The 19772-nt window shown below is 44.3% G+C and overlaps 1 protein-coding gene across 1 annotated transcript; it reads left to right on the top strand.

Moving 5' to 3' along the window:
• Positions 1 to 16410: 16410 nt before the first annotated feature.
• On the top strand, positions 16411 to 18665 carry LOC111971175 (forkhead box C1-A). Its single transcript, XM_023997965.2, has one exon. The coding sequence runs from the start codon at positions 16650 to 16652 to the stop codon at positions 18063 to 18065; it is 1416 nt and encodes a 471-aa protein (XP_023853733.1). The 5' UTR covers positions 16411 to 16649; the 3' UTR covers positions 18066 to 18665.
• Positions 18666 to 19772: the final 1107 nt, after the last annotated feature.

Raw genomic sequence — 19772 nt, 5'->3', positions numbered from 1 at the left:
TTTTTCAGGATTTTTAAAACTGAGTGGTTCTTCATAATTTGCACATTCCTGAATTAACAATAAACTACAGTAGTTAGTTTAACTTTGATGGTTCGTCTAAACAGCTGATGAGATCGCCTTTTTGCTATCGGTAATGTCCAATGTTAGCTAGCTAGCTAGYTTGGCTAGTGGACTGATGTCAAAAGCACACAATAGGCATTGCATAAACATCAACTGCACAGTCCTTCCTGTTTGGCCCTGTCCGGGGGTATCATCGGATGGGGCCACAGTGTCTCCTGACCCCTCCTGTCTCAGCCTCCAGTATTTATGCTGCAGTAGTTAATGTGTCGGGGGGCTAGGGTCAGTTTGTTATATCTGGAGGACTTCTCCTGTCTTATCCGTGTCCTGTGTGAATATTAAGTATGCTCTCTCTAATTCTCTCCTTCTCTCTCTCTTTCTTTCTCTCTCTCGGAGGACCTGAGCCCTAGGACCATGCGTTAGACTACCTGGCATGATGGACTCCTTGCTGTCCCCAGTCCACCTGGCCTTGCTGCTGCTCCAGTTTCCAACTGTTCTGCCTGCGGCTATGGAACCCTGACCTGTTCACCGGACGTGCTAAAAAAGCCAACTGACATTTACTCATTGAGGTGCTACTTGCTGCACCCTCGATTTACCTGTGATTTTTTTATTATTATTTGACCATGCTGGTCATTTATGAACATTTGAACATCTTGGCCATGTTCTGTTATAATCTCCACCCGGCACAGCCAGAAGAGGACTGGCCACCCCTCATAGCCTGGTTCCTCTCTAGGTTTCTTCCTAGGTTTTGGCCTTTCTAGGGAGTTTTTCCTAGCCACCGTGCTTCTACACCTGCATTGCTTGCTGTTTGGAGTTTTAGGCTGGGTTTCTGTACAGCACTTTGAGATATCAGCTGATGTACGAAGGGCTATATAAATACATTTGATTTGATTTGATTTGTCCCAATGGTCGAATTTAACATTCATTCGAAAGTCMTTTGTTGAACATTTTAACATCATTTGTTGAATAAATAAGAATTATACTCACATTTCATGAAGTTGTTCTTTATTATTCTAGCTAGAAGGTTTATCCCAATAAATGGCTGAATGAGACACTTTGCTTCACTCTGTGCGTTAGTGATCCACGGGTTGACTCATAACCTGCAATCCCTGAGGTGGGTTTAGGGTCATGAAATATTGTGTGGCGGGCGGGTGGGTGGTGCATAGTTAGAATGAGAAAACAATGCATAAAAATTCCATAAATKTATAAATATTGTGCAATTCATATCTATAGGCTATATTGAGGTTTTTCTTTCATTACTTTKATCTGCCATTAGTGAGTAGCCTAAGCCTAAAGCTTTAGGGCCTAACTGTAGCGTGTCAATTGCCAAACGCTTCTGGGAACTTGGGGGAAAAGAATGACCATCGATCCAATGACGCAAAAAGGACATTGTCAGAGTTTAGGATTGTGATTAAGGCTAGGGTTAGATTTGAACTAGGAGGTGGACATGAAGCTAGTGTTAGGGTTRGAATTATGGTTGTGGTTGTGGTTGAGGCTAGGGTCAGGGTCAAACCAAGATGGGGACATGAAGCTAGGGTCAGGGTTGTGGTTGAGGCTAGGGTTAGGCTCTATACTACAAATCTTAGTAAGGTAACTTTGGTCAACTCTGAGTTCAACTCGGGATAACAGGTGACACCAATGTGGCTCATCTTTTAGCCAGGTACATTTCTGAATCGTTCAGAACTAACGTGTTCCAGGRCAGGCTAACTCAGGGCTAACTTCAGTTATCCTGAATGAAGTGTTTGAACCATTAGTTGAAGGCCAATCAAATTGGACTCCCTCCCTCTTGCAAAGAGTCTGTCATCATCCCTTCATTCTCCAGACCATATTTGAAGAAGGGACTGATTCATTACCTTATTAATCAAATGTTCTTGTGTGTTGTCTCAATGAAGAGTTTGGTGTTCGACTAGCCATGTGCGACATTCACGTGCAGTTACAAGCTCGACTCGAAAAGGCTAGAGTTAACAGAGGGTGCGTGATAAATATCTACCTTTGTAAAATGGATGAAGCCAGAGTTGCAATGTGAAGCTAACTGAAGCTAGCCATTTCAGAAAAGCCTGAGTACATTTGCTTAGGGTTGAACTAGGATGTGGGCATGAGGCTAGGGTTGTGGTTGTGGTTGAGGCTAGAGTTAGGGTTGAACCAGGATGTGGACATGAAGCTAGGGTTAGCTGTGAGGTGAAAATTGGCCAGTCTGACCAATAACCCTCTCTCATCAGTTCACTCTCACTGCTCCATTCGCACCAGCAGTCTTCTATTAGCCTAACCTGCATGCCTAAAGATATCAGAGGTCTTCTATTGGCATGACCATAACAGTAAGAACCACTCAGCTTCACAGCTAACTGTTAGCATATGATGATATTATTGTCATTCTGACCATTCGATCAATTATATTTTTATCATTCTGGTCATTCACTAACTTTCCATATTATTGTCATTATGGCAATCTGCTCTATCATGACTGGTCTGGCTCTGTCTGACCATTCCACAAGGAAAATAACCACCCCTCTCCTATGGATCCTAGATTCTTTATCCCACAACTGACCTTGAGGGCTGTATGCTTTCCCAGTTGGAGAATCTCTCTCTCTCTCAGTTTTAAACCGATACCAGCTGGATACTCTTATCTCCCTCACTAACTTCAAGCACCAGCTGTCAGAATAGCTCACAGATCATTGCACCTGTACATAGCCCATCTGTAAATAGCCCATCCAACTACCTCATCCCCATACTGCATTTATTTATTTATTTATTTTGCTCCTTTGCACCCCAGTATCTCTACKTGCACATTCATCTTCTGCACATCKATCACCCCAGTGTTTGATTGCTATATCGTAATTACCTCGCCACTATGGCCTATTTTATTGCCTTACCTCCCTTATCTTACCTCATTTGCACACACTGTATATATACTTTTTTTTCATACTGTATTATTTACTGTATGTTTGTTTATTCCATGTGTAACTCTGTGTTGTTGTATGTGTCGAACTGCTTTGCTTTATCTTGTCCAGGTCGCAATTGTAACTGAGAACTTGTTCTCAACTAGCCTACCTGGTTAAATAAAGTTGAAATATAATTTTAAAAAATAATACAAATTGCACTGGATGAAGGTTTCACACACAAACTGAATGGCAGTTATTTATTTGAAAATCAATTTTTGGGTTTGTGTATCGGTTTGCGGTTACGGGTGTTCTGAATGTTTTGGAATCCTGCTGTGTTTAATCATTTTAATTTTTACTATAGAAATAGTTSTTGACTGAGTGAAGTGGAATTGCCCACATTGAAATTCACAGTCCATCCCGACGAATCTGGAGTTTGCTTGGATTGATAAAAGTGATAAAGTGTATCCAATTTGTGAGACAATAAATGCTATTTCTCAATGGAATTAGGAGGATGATTTTTGGGCTATCTACTTAAAAGGTCTAATACCGTAGTTTTTATACAAAAAGACTGCTTGGTTGCTTCTGGATATTTTTCACTGCCATGCCATGCATGTGCATCAAAATGGCAATATCAAATGGAGAAGAATAATGTCAAATGGAGAAGAATTATCAACCAAATAGTTCCTGAATATTTGTTTGTGTGTGTGTGTGCGTGTGTGTGTGTGTGTGTGTGTGTGTGTGTGTGAGAGAGAGAGATAGCTGGCCAATGTCCTCTCACATTGAAGAGACAGAGATTGTGATATCGTAATAAATACAGTGTGTATCATAAGTAAGCACCCCCCGTGGACTTTTTCACATTTTGTTGCTTGACAAAGTACGATTGAAATGGATTTAGTTGTGATTTTTTGTCAATGATCTACACACTGCATAATGTCAAAGTAAAAAGAAAATACCACAAATGTTAACAAATTAATGCAAATGATTAAATAACAAAAATTTAGTTGTTGCTAAACTATTCTCCCCTTTTGTTTAGGTAAGCCTAAATTAGTTCAGGAGTAACATTTAGTGTAACAAATCACATAATAAGTTACATCTGTGTGAAACAATATGGGTTGACATAATTGTTGAATGACTACCCCTTCCTCTGTCCCCCATACATACAGCATCTGTAAGGTCCCTCAGTCAAGTCTTACATTTCAAGCACAGATTCAAGTACATAGAGCAGGGAGCTTATACAGAAACCCAGCCTAAAACACCAAACAGCAAGCGAGAGAGAGAGAGAGTCGAAACAGCAGGTCCGGGATAAGGTAGAAGGTCCGGTGAACAGGTCAGGGTTCCATAGCCACAGGCAGAACAGAAGAAACTGGATCAGAAGCACGACAAGGTTGCACATCCGGTGAAAAGGTCAGGGCTCCATAGCCGCAGGCAGAACTGCAGGACCTGGATCAGCAGCACGACTAGGTAGACTGGGGAAGGGGACAGCCAGTAGTCGTCAGGCCAGGTAGTCCTGAGGCATGCTCCTAGGGCTCAGGTCCTCCGGGAAATGAGAGCGAGAGAGAGAGAGATGGGAGACTTAGAGGAAGCATACCTTATTAAGATCATAGAGGACACCAGATAAGACAAGAGAAATACACCAGATAGGACAGACTACCCCCCGGCACATGGATTATTGCAGCATAGATACTGGGGACTGAGACGGGGGGGGGGGGGGGGGCTTTGTTGGCCCCGTCTGACAATACCCTTGGACAGCGCCAACCAGGCAGGATATAACCCCACACACTTTGCTAAAGCACAGCCACCACACCACTAGAGCGATATCAACAGACCACCAATTTACTATCCTAGACAAGGCGGAGTATGGCTCACGAAGATCTCCCCCACCACACGAGCCCAAGGAAGCGCAAGACCGGACAGGAAGACAACGTCAGTGATTCAACCCACTCAAAACGAGTATAGCGAAAAAAGCCTGGCAAGACATGATGCACCCCTCCTTGGGACGGCATGGGAGAGCACTAGCATGCCAGTGACTCATCCCCAGTAAAAGGGTCAGAGGCAGAGAATCCCAGGAGAGAGGGGACCTGGCCAGGCAAAATCAACCCTTAACAGGAAGCCAGTGTAGGGAGGCTAGCAGTGGAGTAATATGACTGAGCTTTGGGGTTCTAGTAATTGGGCTAGCAGCTGTATTTAGCACTAGCTAAAGTKTATTTAGTGCTTTATCCGGGTAGCCGGAGAGCAGAGCAGTAGTCTAATCATCATTAAGATGACACAACAGTGGTAGGCCTGATCACCGACAACGATGAGACAGCCTACAGGGAGGAGGTCAGAGACCTGGCCGTGTGGTGCCAGGACAACAACCTCTCCATCAACGTGATCAAGACAAAKGRGATGACAGTGGTGGAAAAAGTACTCCATTGTCATACTTGAGTAAAAGTAAAGATACCTTAACAGAAAATTACTCAAGTAAAAGTGAAAGTTACCCAGTAAAATACTACTTGAGTATAATTCTAAAAGTATCTGGTTTTAAATGTACTTAAAAAGTACTAAATTGTCATACTTGAGTAAAAATATAAAGTAAAAGTAAATACTATACTATACATCAAATTCCTTACATTAAGCAAATCAGACGGCACTATATTCATATTATTTTTAATTATGGACAGAAACCGGCACACTCCAACACTCAGACATAATTTACAAACATTGCGGCTGTGTTTCGTGAGTCCGCCAGATCAGAGGCAGTAAGGATGACAAAGCATTATATTGATGAGTGCCATAATTCTGTCCTGCTTGAGCATTCTAAATGTAACGAGTTATTTTGTGTGTCAGGGAAAATGTAAGGGGTGAAAAGTACGTTATTTTCTTTAGGAATGTAGTGGAGTAAAAGTAAAAGTWGTCAAAAATATCAATAGTAAAGTAAAGTACAGATACCCCCAAAAAGGACTTAAGTAGTACTTAAAAGTATTTTTATTAAGTACTTTACACCACTGGAAGACGATTGTGAACTCCAGGAAAAGGAGGACCGACGGGGTTGTGGTGGAGCAGGTTGAAAGCTTCAAGTTCCTTGGTGTCCACATCACCAGCAAACTAACATGGTCCAAGCACAACAAGACAGTCGTGAAGAGGGCACGACAAAACCTATTCCCCCTTAGGAGACTGAAAAGATTTGGCATGGGTCCTCAGATCCTCAAAAGGTTCTACAGCTGCACCATCGAGAGCATCCTGACTGGTTGCATCACTGCCTGGTCTGGAAACTACTCGGCCGCCGACCGCAAGGCACTACAGAGAGTAGTGCGTACGGCCCATTACATCACTGGGGCCAAGCTTCCTGCCATCCAGGACCTCTATACCAGGCGGTGTCAGAGGAAGGCCCTAAAAATGGTAAAATCCAGCCACCCTAGTAATAGATTGTTCTCTCTGCTGCCGCACGGCATGCGGCAAGTCTAGGTCCAAGAGGCTTCTAAACAGCTTCTATCCCCAAGTCTTAAGACTCCTGAACCCCGCACATTGACTCTGTAGCGGTACCCCGTGTATGTAGCCTCGCTATTGTTATTTTACTGCTGCTCTTTAATTATTTATTACTGTTAATTCTTGTATTTATTTTTGAATTTTTTATTAAAACTGCATTGTTGGTTTAGGGCTTGTAAGTAAGCATTTCACTGTTGTATTCGGCACGTGTGACAAATAAAATTAGATTTGATCTTGAAGTGACAAAAGCATGGATTATCTTTTCTGCTTCATTTTTAGACAAAAACATTCAGATTTTTGCAACGTTACAAAGATGGAAAAAAGCTGCTGTTAAAATATTTGGAAAAAGAGAGCTCAGGGTCCAGAATAACGCTGAGGTTCTTCACAGTTTTATTTTAGATGACTGTACCACCATTCAGAGTAATTGTCAGATCAAACACCAGATCTCTTTGTTTATTGGGACCTAGAACTAGTTAAACATTTGCTGCAATCCACTTCCTTATATCTGAAACACAGGGATCCAGGGTAGCCAATCCTGGGGTTTCACAATGTTTAATCAGAATGTACAGCTGTGTGTCGTCCGCATAGCAGTGAAAGTTGATATTGTGTTTCTGAATTACATCACCAAGAGGTAGCATCTATAGTGAAAACAAAAGTAGTCCTAAAACAGAACACCGAAATTTACCTTTGAATTATCAGAGGACAGACCATCCACAGAGATTAATTGATGTCTTTCCAACAGATAAGATCTAAACCAAGAAGGAACTTGTACGCGCAGACCAATTTGGGCTTCCAATCGCTCCAAAAGAGTGATCGATGGTGTCAAAAGGTCTAGGGACACAAGGACAGACTTGTCCTTGGTCTGATGCCATTAAAAGGTAATTTGCCAGCTTCACATGTGAGATCTCAGTACTACACTACCGGTCAAAAGTTTTAGAACACCTACTCATTCAAGGGTTTGTCTTTATTTTACTATTTTCTACATTGTAGTATAACAGCGAAGACATCATAACTACGAAACAACACATATGGAATCATGTAGAAACCAAAAAATTGTTAAACAAATCAAAATATATTTTATATTTGCGATTCTTCAAATCCTGATCTGGTAAGGGGGTTCCCACGACGCTGCTGAACAACAAATCCACCAGGTTTTGTACGTAGACTGTGAATGAAATAAAATATAATCAGTCAATAAAAGTATAGCGAGTAAAATATAATATTTATATGCTAATAGAGGGACTGTAACTACAGCTGTGTTTGTTGCTGAATGTTTGCTGATACGTTTTGCTATTTGCTGCCATGGCTGTATTTGCAGTAGACAAGTACCATCCTTCATTTATTTTTGCCCTTGAAAATACACAAAAACTTTTATGAGAACAAGCATGTTGTTTTGGGTTAGCAGACGAAGCCCCCGAATACTAGCTTGCTACCTAACTTGCAAATCCAGGTTAGTTATCATATCTTTGTCCAAGTTTAAATTAGCTGGCTAGCGAGCTAACGTTAGCTAGCCAGTTTGAGTTGAAACATTATTGAAAGYAAGCTGGCTACATCCTATGATTAGATAGCAAGCTAGTATCCATGTTCCCGCCCTGTATTGACCCTAAATGCCAATGGGCTACAGCTAGCTAGCTACCTTGCTAACAACAGCTAACGTGAGCTATRCACATCTTCCTCTGACATGCTACATCACATTACACCTTAGATTAATGTATTTAGCTAGCTACAGTATCATTCCCCTTTCATCTCTGGTATCATAGATAGCCTGGCTCACAGCCTGGATACAGCCCTTAGCCGTGGTATATTGGCCATATATCACAAACCCCATATCATAAACCCCATATAAGCCTTATTGTTATTATAAACTGGTTACCAACGTAATTAGAGAAGTAAAAAATAAATACCACAAGTAGGACAAGGCATTTCTTTTTACTGCTCTATTTACGTTGGTAACTAGCTTATAATAACAATAAGGCACCTCTGGGTTTGTGGTATATGGCCAATATACCACGGCTAAGGGCTGTATCCAGGCACTCCGCTTTGCATCGTGCGTAAGAACAGCTCTTAGCTATGGTACTGTAGTGACCCGCACAGACAGCTGTGTGTTATGTGTTATGCTATTAGTTGGTTGTGTTGTACTTACCAGTAACCAGTGTCCACGGGGTCCGGCATGCCACTCAACCTGCTATCTGCCAATCACGGGAATGCCTGGAATGTTCTGATGCCGGGCATCCTGGTGGTTGGTGGAGAGGCGTGGGGGGGGTTGGCAGGGGGATGGAGCATTGCACGTTAAGACCATGTTTAGCCATTGTTCTCTCGCTTACGTCTGGTCTTCACAAGATAATGTCACGGTTGTTGTATAGGGTATCTTTCATTTATTTGGCGTGGGCTACGGCCAAACCGTAGCGTGTGTGAAGTTGGGTTAATAAACCGTAAATTCGTAAACTCAAACCTCTGTCTGTACAATTGTTCCTTTATGATCTAGCTAGGTCATTACATTGGTGTCAGAAGTAAAAACTAAGATAAAAGTTAGCCAACTAGCTAGCTGACTACCGGGGCTAGCTAACGTACGTGAGAACGAGGGTTTAAAATGCTTAGAGCAAATCCGAAAGTGAAGGTGGAGGTAGGGGACGATTATGGAGATGCATGTGCATGGACGTTGGAGGATCTGGCTGTGGAGATTGCCAAGGCATCGGAGCGCTGAGGCGGCTTGAGGGAGACCGCTAGAATGATGACAGCTGAAGCGGGCATGGGTGCTTCGTCGACTGTGCTTCGCAGGGATTCTGTTGGGCTTACCGAAGGGGTGACTTCGACGCTGCGAGACAAGGAATCTGGGGCTCAGGATGTAAACTGGGTCCACAGTAACCCTGGTGAGGCCGGATATCGTGCCAGGTTGGACTCAGTTTGAGCCCACAACTGTGCAGCTCCGCACAGTCACAGGTGAGCTGGCACCCATGAAAGGGAAGGGAATAATGACTCTGGCAGTAGGGGGCAGGAATGTGCGTCATCCTGTGTGGGTGGCGCCTGTGCAGGACCCTTGTATCCTGGRGTTGGACTTTCTTAGGAGCACAGGCTGCCAAGTTAGACCTAAATGGGGGCACACTGAGCTTCCAGAGAGGGCCGACAGTCACCATGGCCCCCCCTAATGTCACATTCACACAACCCAACAACCCCTTTACTCCAACAGTTAAAGCAGCAGAGACTCATGGCTGCCCCCCTCCCCCACATCTGTGTGTGACTTTTCCCAAGTCCCTCTGTCACCTACGGCTGTGTGTTACATTCACCCAGCTACCTCCATGACACATCCCTCCGTGAGCCCGGCCCCCCCCCCCCCCTCCCCCTCAGCCCAGCTACCCTAGATGGGAGAGGAGAAGACACTGTCTGCAGTGAGAGAGATATGGGAGAGGCTCTGTGTTGGTCTTGACCCCAAGCAGCAGGAATGGTTGAGGCAGTTGCTGTTTGAATTCAGAGACAGCTTTGCGCTGAGTGGGGAAGAGGTGGGTCAGACTCATCTGGTGCAGCATGAGATTGACACAGGTGATGCTCGGCCCATCAAGACGCGTCCCAGCCGTATACCGCTGGCACGCCAGGAGGCGGCAGACAAGGTTGTGCTAGAGATGCAGCAGGCAGACTTCATCGAGACCTCAGACATCCCCTGGGCGGTGCCAGTCATCATGGTTCCTAWGAAGGRGGGCAAGCTGAGGTTCTGTGCGGACTACAGGCGGCTGAATGAGGTAACCAGGAAGGACTCATATCCCATACCACGTATCGATGAGTCGCTGGACCTGGTTAGGGGGTCCTCCTGGTTATCCTCACTTGACCTCTGCAGTGGCTACTAGCAGGTGCCCCTCTCCCCAGAGGCCAGAGCCAAAACAGCGTTCTCCACTAACAGAGGACACTGGCAGTTCAAGGTCCTGTGCTTCGGCCTGTGCAATGCTCCAGCTACTTTTGAGCGTTTGATGGACAGGGAGCTGGATGGCATCCCCCGACAGCAGTGTCTGGTATACCTCGACGACATCCTGGCCCATGGCAGCTCCTTCCAGTCAGCCCTGGGGGCACTACGGAATGTGCTGGAGAGGGTGGCTGCCGCAGGCCATTAGCTCCACCCCGAGAAGTGCCACTTCATGAGGAGAGAGGTGTCCTTCTTGGGCCACTGAGTGGAGAAGGAGGGTATCAGCACCATGGAGGACAAGGTGGGGGCTGTCAGAGACTGGCCCACACCCACCAACCAGCATCAGCTGAAGAGCTTCCTGGGCCTGGCCTAATACTACAGGAGGTTTGTACGGGGCTTCTCAAGCGTTGCTGCTCCCCTGAACCGCCTGCTGCCGAAGGACAAGGCTTTCACTTGGACAGTGGAGTGCGAGGAGGCCAACACTCTCAAACGTGCATTGATCGAGGCCCCCGGGCTCCCCCCCTGACCTCACCTTGCCCTTTATCCTGGACACAGACGCAAGCAATGTGGGCATGGGTGGGGTGCTGGCCCAGGTGGGGCCAGAGGGGGAGAGAGTGGTGTTCTACTTCAGTAAAACATTTGACAAACATGAGCGCCGTCACTGTGTCACTGGGAGGGAGCTCCTTGCTGTTGTGGCTTCCATCAAACACTTCAAGTAGTACCTGGGTGGCCTGCCCTTTACTGTAAGGACTGACCACTCTGCTTTCCAGTGGCTCATATCTTTCAGAGAGACAGAGGGGCAGGTTGCACGCTGGTTGGAGGAGCTTCAGCCGTACGACTTCACAGTGGTGCACAGGGCGGGGGCACGCCACTCCAACGCCGACGCCATGTCCCGTTGGCCCTGCACTRCAGACGGGTGCCGCCACTGTGAGCGGAGAGAGGGACGTGAGAGAGAGCTGTGTGCAGATGAGGGGGTCTGTGCCACAGTGTGTCGGGCGAGCGTGCCTGTCTGCTGTGAGCTRCAGACTGTCGATGTGGCTGAATGGGGGCAGAAGCAGGGACGGGACACAGACCTACAGTGGGTAGAGGCGCAGCTGAGGCCAYCGTGGGAAGAGGTTGCAGCGCTCTCACTTGCGACCAAAGGGTTGTGGTCAAAGTTTGAGAGACTGCGGCTGGCCGATGGCGTGCTACAGCGGGCATGGAAGGAGTCAGCTACGAGAGAGGAGAGGTGGCAGGTGGTGGTCCCAAAAGCATTGCGGGAGGCTGTGCTCCAGAGCACTCTTGGGTGGGTGGGGACTGGACACTTTGTGGTTGTCTGTGTGTGTGTGTGAATGTGTTGAATGTGTGTGTGTGTGTGTGTGTGTGTGTGTGTTGTCGTGTGTGCTGTGTGGTGGTGTGTGAGGTGGTGTGTGCTGTGTGTGTGGTGTTGTGTGTGAGTGTGTGTGTAGTGTGCTGTGTGTGTGTCCATAAGGGGAGGTGAGGAGGATGATTGGGAGAGGAGTGGGTCATTACAGTCGGAGGTACAGAATGAGAGCAAATGAGGTGTCAAGAGTGGGTATTCTCTGGCTACCGGTGACCATAGTGTGTTAACAGACAGCCCTCGCTCCTCAGTGTGTGTGTGGTGTGTGTCGTGTGTTGGCTGTTGCTGTGTGTGTGTGTGTGTGTGTGTGTGGTGTGTGCGTGTGCTGTGTGTGCGTGTCGGTGGTGTCTGTGCATGATAACCCATTACAGGGTGCCCGAAATATGCTGAGAGAGTTTTACAGGGTGACCTGTGAAGTTTTTATAGAATGCAATACGGGAATTAAAACACATGGGGGCAGTGACGACTCACAAGTTGCAGTAGGCGCAGTCATCCAGACCTTATGAGACACTGTACTTAACTGGGTCTCTCTTGAAGAGGAGGGCTTCATGTAGTTGTGTGACCGAGGTGAATGTTGCAGTAGTGGTGCGAGGGTAAAATCACMGAGGAAGCCAAGCCATTAGAAAAACGCCATAGTACAACTTATGTGTTGTGATAATTGCGTCGTTTGCTCTATAACCTGTGACATATAGGCCTAAGGCCGAGACAGAATAAATTCAACCACACGTTTGTTTCATCATAAAACCGAATAGCAACATCTGTCCTGTGAAGTCCACYAAACATATTGCATGTTACAAACAGTTACATGACYTACAGCATGGTCAAGAAAGTGAATGTTTCGAGGATGTGTTAGCGGGTAGCTGCGCCTCTACCCACTGTAGCAATTAGTCGAGGGTGTGTTAATTCCTGGAGGATGTGTCACCAGGAATTAACAAGTGTAKCGAATTCGGGGGGCATTTTCTACCAAGATCGAACATACCAAGATCGAMTCCCGACACGGCTGCTGAATTTAGCCTCGAATCGTTGTTTTTTCTGCTTTCTTTTCCTTACCGTTAAAATCTGAGAGTAGAAAAGCATCGAGCTTCTTCTGACAATTCTAGTTCCTCTTACCCCGTAAATCTGTCATCATCATCCATAACTTTTATGAAAACCTGTCTCTTTTTGTCAAACCGCTCACCCTCTACAGGATTCGAATTTATAGAAGGGAAGCCGACATGTGTTAAGCCTAAACACCACAGGAGTTAAATCTTGTTTATCTCAAATAAGAGAAATGGCCTAATCTATACATGTAATATTAAGTTCACATMAAAAACGTMATGTTAACTATGTTAACTACAGCACCCCTTGCCTTGATCGACCATCACTGACATGCAAGCCAATGGCATTCAATGTCTGTAGGGGGCGCTGCATACCCACGAACCACTGGTCCCCATAGCAGGTGGCTTAGCTAGCGGCTTGTGTTGAACAGTTTCCTCCTAGTCGTATTGCTCTGTCTATGGTTTTATGACTCCCTCAGTATTTATGAAAGAATCCCGACGAGGTCAACAGCCTAGACTGCGTCGCGTTGGTATTTTTTTTCTTCATATTTCTCTCTTACACTGTTTGCCCTYTTTGGCTATTCTAGACCAGCATACCACGTCTATTTATTTGAGCTTTTACTGTTTAGTTCTGGGAACACCTCCCCCGTTTAGTCCTAAAATGTGAGAAGGGAACAGGCTAGTAAAATGTGATATATCACTACAATTATAATCCCGAGACCAGAGCAGAGCAGAGTGGAATGTTCCATTGATTTTTAATAAGTTCCAAAAATCTGTCCATAGACTTCAAGATTTGAAAAACGATCAGTTCTACGCCAGTGGCTAATCTGAATTTGTATCTTTCTTATCATAAAACAGTAACACATTTAGCACATTAGCTTACTTTTACATACAAATATGGATGTGGTGTATGCTTTCTCGGCCACATATTATATTTCTGATATGTGGATCCCCAAACGAATATAACGGAGAAAATACTGTCTGTGCCATCGAAATATTACAACTTACACCAATACACAATCTTCTGAATTGTAAGTAAAGGAAATTATTGATAATATCTTGCCAAATTGTTTAAGTGAATTCAAAAGAAGTTACCTTGATTCTACACGGAAAATATCATGTTTTGCAGCCATAACTTTATTTATATTGAATCTAATATGTAATGCGCCATGCAGTTTTTGAATACTTAACAAATTAAAATAAAGGCCATGCAAATAATGCATAGCCCTCCAAACATTGCTATTAATAACAACATGTTAACCTTCGAATATAATTGTTATTCTAAATGAATACAGAACTATGTATTTATTGTAATGATTACGTTGCTGCTCAGATTTAATTTTACTCTCGTTTTGTACGTTATAGGAAACAATAATGTACTGTAAGGCTACCTWTTTCTTGCCGAGGCCTATTATTTATGACAAATCGAACCAAATATTAATGAATTGATAAATTAACAATAGCAATGACATTGTTACCAAGTTTATACAATTCAGCAAGTAATTTATTGTAATCAACAGTTATAATATTAGACCTGTTATCACAGTATTTTTTTTCGGGAACACTGTGGCAGTGTGTTTATTAACTAGGCGGGCAGTCCCATTAACAGTAAGTAAAGTCAGTGAATTTGGGTAAACATTCCCGGGTCTGTAAGCCCCAAACCTAGGATGTGTCAGTGTCAATCTCTCTCTCTCTCTCGTACTGTCTCAATTCAATTCAAATGGCTTTATTGACATGGGAAACATGTTTACATTGCCAAAGCAAGTGAAACGGATAGTAAACAAAAGTGAAATTGACAATCAGAAATGAACAGTAAACCTTACACTCACAAACGTTTCAAAGAAATAGAGACATTTCACCGGGCGTATCTCGCCTCTACTTCACACCATCAAGATCCAACACTAGAATGACACAGATGTGACAGTTATGTAGATGGTCTATTACAGAGAATTTTTCATTTTATTTGGCTAATGATACTAATAGGCCTACTAATAAAAAATACTGAGACGTCTAAAATGCAGTTGCAATAATATCCCCCAAARCATGGCCTATACTGAGTAATAGTAGCCCAGGCCTACATTAGAACAAAAGTGAATTTGGATGAGATAGTTATATCAAAATTAACGTACGCCTACAACAATTATTATTTGTTAACAAAATATTGTAATACTCATATAGGCAATAGGTAGTCTAATTCCTAATAAAGGGATGGTCTGTGAGCAATTCCTAATACAGTGATGTCGTTGTTAGCACCTTTTGACACTAAATCCGTGCTTGTATTGAAATGTTGATGAACTCAGCATCACGGACCCAAACAGCAGAGTATCACGGTATCATGTGAATGCATGTTGATGTCGATTAAATCTAGTGTGCCTTTTGATTTCGGTAGGCTAATATGTGGTAGGCCTGTGGTCAGAGCCTATGCATTCTTCATTATAGGCTATAGGAAGAATACAGGCCTATTTAAGAATGATCATCAAAGCCTGTTTAAAAGCGTTTGAAGCAGTGACAGTAATAAGGTAACAAAATAGGCATCCATCTCTCCTCCAGATTAGTCATTTACATCATGTGGAATCTCTGACACCTCTCATTCTGTTGTGCTGTGCCCATCAGAAACGATTACAGGGCAGTGATTACATGTGATTTTATTTAACCTCTATTTAACTACGCAAGTCAGTAAAGAACACATTTTTATTTTACAAAAATGACCCCGGTCAAACCCGGAAGACGCTGGGCCAATTGTGGCCGCCCTGTGGGACTCCCRATCACGCCCGGTTGTGATACAGCCCGGGGTCGAACAAGGGTCTGTAGTGGTGCAGCTAGAACTGAGATGCAGGGCCTTAGACCGCTGCGCCACTTGGGAGCCTAAAATGSCCCTAGTCTTTTAGCCAACATTTGATTTTGTGCTTTAAATAACATAAATTCAAGTTAGTTGTGTAGTTGAATTAGCATTGCTGTTATTGATTATATAACGTTTTATACATTAATTTCATTTGTAACCCATGAGGTTGGCACTGAAAAAGTATAGTAAAATTATACTCTCTGTGTTTAATTCATCCATAAAGAGAATACAACTTTCCGGTTTTATATTCAATATAGACGTATAGCAAGGTAATAAAAAATAAAACAATTAAAAACGTTTTTAAATGTATGAACAAGTAATTCATTTCAAATGAGGTGAAATGATTGAAGACTTCTTCTAATTGTACATATAGCCCTACACGCTTTCATTTTACACAATAGTTTACACATTGTAACAAATATATAGAGTATGTGAATATGTATGATAAACAGATCATATTAATATTAGGTCATATATTTTAAATAGGCCTATGTTAATGGTTCAATATTGCACAAACCGTTGGCAAATTGATAAATATTATAGCGTTGTCCCTCAAATCATCTTACGTGAGCTGGGAGTTCCCCACACCTCTCCTTGTTTAATTTCCATGGTGTGGTGTGTTGTGTGTGTGTGTGTGGTGTGGTGGTGTGTGTGTGTGTGTGTGTGTGTGTGTGTGTGTGTGTTGTGTGTGTGTGTGTGTGTGTGCGGCGGCGCGATCTAACACCGCTTGGAAGGATCTCTGACTGCTGCAACTTTGCTTTTCCTCGTGCACGTTCGAATCGAGCTCCTATCCGATTGGATGTTGGAACGCATTCGGGGAGGAGCAGCCACAGGCCAAAATGTGAACAGAGTAAAACAAGTTCCTCTGTCGTGACGGATGCTTGAGCTGTAGTTTACTCAATGTTCGCCTCAGTAGACTCTGCGCAGCCTTCACTCCAGTCACCCTGGCAAGCCGTGGCTTAGGCTAAACATATTTCCCCAAACTCCCTTCGCAACTAACAGAAAATAAAGCAAAGGAGACTGCGAAGGAAACCGGAGMTACCCATCGCCGTCCGGCTGAAGCTTTTGGGAGAGTTCTTCATTCTTTCAAACTTTACGGGAAGGCGAGGAGGAGAGAATGCAGGCGCGGTACTCCGTTTCCAGTCCTAACTCTCTTGGCGTCGTGCCTTACATTAGCAGTGACCAGAGCTACTACCGGGCCGCGACCGGTGGAGGATACACCGGTATGTCTGCTCCCATGAGTATGTACTCCCACCCGGCCCAAGACCAGTACCAGGCCAGCATGGCGCGTGCGTACGGACCGTACACCCCGCAGCACCAGCCCAAGGACATGGTCAAACCTCCGTACAGCTACATCGCCCTCATCACCATGGCGATACAGAACTCACCAGATAAGAAGGTGACACTGAATGGGATTTATCAATTTATCATGGAGAGGTTTCCGTTCTACCGAGATAACAAGCAGGGCTGGCAGAACAGCATCCGGCACAACCTGTCCCTCAACGAGTGCTTCGTCAAAGTGGCCCGGGACGATAAGAAGCCCGGTAAAGGCAGCTACTGGACTCTGGATCCGGACTCCTATAACATGTTCGAGAACGGCAGCTTCCTGAGGCGTCGCAGACGGTTCAAGAAGAGTAATGTTCAGAAGGACAAGGATGACAGGCAAGGCAAGGACTCGTCAAGGAGAGGAGCCCCTGACCTGGAGAACGAGCAGCCCGTGCAGGGCTCCCAGCCCGTGCGCATCCAGGATATAAAGACGGAGAACGGGACTTCTACTCCTCCACAGGCCGAGTCCCCAGGCTTACCTGTGCCCAAAATAGAGAGTCCTGGCAGCAGCAGTAGTATGTCCACCGGCAGCCCTCACAGTGTGCCCTCCGCCCGGTCCCTCCCAATGGAGGGCCCCGAGCATCACCACCACATCCAGGCGGCGGCGCAGGGCTTCAGCGTGGACAACATCATGACCTCACTTCGGGGGTCGCCTCAGGGCACCACGGAGCTCACGTCCCCTCTCATCGCATCCTCTAGGACAAGTATAACCCCCTCTCTATCGCTCAACTATTCCCCCAACCAGACGTCTGCTTACAACTCACCAAACTGCAACCAGAACTCCATCTCCACGAACTCTAATGCTACATACCATTGCAACATGCAAGCCATGAGCTTGTACGCCGGAGACCGAGGCGGCCACCTCGCGCCCTCCACCACCGTGGACGAGACACTGTCCGATTACTCCATCACCACGACGACCACATCCCCGCTCGGGCATGGCAACCTGAGCGTGGGACAGGATGGTGGTCACCACGCGCACCAGGGCCGGCTCGCGTCCTGGTACGGGGACCTGGGACACCTGGGCACGAGCTACCCGGCACAGCAACAGAACTTCCACTCGGTGCGAGAGATGTTCGAGTCTCAACGGATCGGTTTGAATAGCTCTCCGGTTAACGGGAATAATAGCTGTCAAATGGCTTTCCCCTCCGGTCAATCCATCTACCGTACTTCCGGAGCTTTCGTTTATGACTGCAGCAAGTTCTAAAAACAACAAAAAMATGTTTTTTTTAAATGAATAACTTTAATATATATATTTTCATCTTTTTGTACTTAAACCTCCMTCATACCGGTCCATTATTCCTCACAGAATGGACTAAACATATTGAGAGATGACATTTGTTCTGGTGTGTATGACAGACAGAGGCGTGTGTTACAACACCAAAAAACACGTAAGTTTTTTTCTCTCTCACTTCGGGAACTTTGTTTTTAAAGATTGTTGTTTTATCATCCACCATTTTATAAACGTGTTATTGATTGTAAATTGCATATAGTAATTTATTATTAGAAAGTAAGCGATTATAGTTGGATGTTCTGGACTAAGTTTCCAAATTCAGCTGCCTAAAATTGTCCTAGGAACTGTTATTTTAATAAAAAGGAGGGAACTTGTATACCGACCTATTCTATTAAATGTTTTGTGTTATTTGTTAGAAGTATTCTGAAGGCATTGCATTGTTTGTCTAATGAACTGCCAATCTATTTGATTTAARTCTGACGTGTTTATTAGCTCGCCATAGAGGCCTATATTGTCCTGGCTTTAGAATAAGGGACGCAATGTCAAATAAAAGTTTGGCCTATTATTGCAAAATTAGGTGTCATGTTGCATTTTTCTGTTCGTACATAGACGTCATTTGTATATAGGCCTATGGTTCAAATCATTTGTCATTTTAAAAGACTGAGGTAAACAAAACAAACTGCAGGGGACGTTTGTCTTCGGTATTTCGAATGAATTATATAAAACAGAAACTATRGTACAAAACACCTCACACAGTGTGACTATATTTACGGTGGCTATTTAGAGTAATTAAGACGTTCTGTTTCTTGTCTTGATGTACTGTGAWGGCCTTATGGCCCTGCTACAATAATGGGGCCTATGGGGGTACATCCGCACGCAGTTTTGGCCTGGTAGCAAACGTTGCAGACTGTAGTGAGTTGCATTGGTTTATTTTCTTGAGAAATCACTGTAAAACCCAAACAGTWTCAACGATGTGACAATCTTATGAGTCCCAGTATTATTACAACGTAAAACAATACTACACACACACAAGGTTACAGCCACTAATCCGATGTTCTGATGTATCACATGTACTGTAATCCGAAAGGATGTAATATAGGCTATATGTTTGTTCCTGGGCTTGTAGTGTATTATGCAAGTACCCAGGGTTTGTGATATATTTCCGTGTAATTGTTAGTTATTCCTGTAAAGGATAGGCTATTGTTATGGTAACATAACAAATGTTTCAACATACCTCTCCTTAGGCTATGGGATGTGCTATAGGGGGAAATACGATTGGTGGGTCCAAAACATCCAAATCAAAATAATGATTAGCAAAATGCTAGTTTTGCTTCTATATTTAGGACAGGCCTATCTTAAATGCAGGGTTTGCAATATTTGGGCATTTTTGCTTTGTTATAAAAAGCTTAAATAAAATGTAGGCTACTGGGCCTACTCGTCTGCCTTGGCCGATATTTGTGTAGTCAGCAGAAATGAAATGTTCCACAGAACTACAGCACACAATCTGAGACAGAGAGAGAGACAGAGGAGAGGGATAGAGATTAGAGAGGGAGATACAGATCTACACAAACAAATGTTGTGTTTGTGCAATTAAGATACCATAGTAATTTATATTCTAAAATCACAAGGCTATATTGAGGAGGGATGTGGAGTCAATTTGGTGACAACAGATGTAAGCCT

Source organism: Salvelinus sp. IW2-2015, linkage group LG13 (assembly GCF_002910315.2).
Source record: "Salvelinus sp. IW2-2015 linkage group LG13, ASM291031v2, whole genome shotgun sequence".
NCBI lineage: Eukaryota > Metazoa > Chordata > Actinopteri > Salmoniformes > Salmonidae > Salvelinus > Salvelinus sp. IW2-2015.
The sequence above is the reverse complement of the archived record's forward strand: the minus strand, read 5'-3'. Positions and strand labels throughout refer to the sequence as shown.

Excerpts from the sequence above, each read along its gene's own strand:
- LOC111971175 (XM_023997965.2), top strand. The coding sequence starts at position 16,650 with ATGCAGGCGCGGTACTCCGTTTCCAGTCCTAACTCTCTTGGCGTCGTG.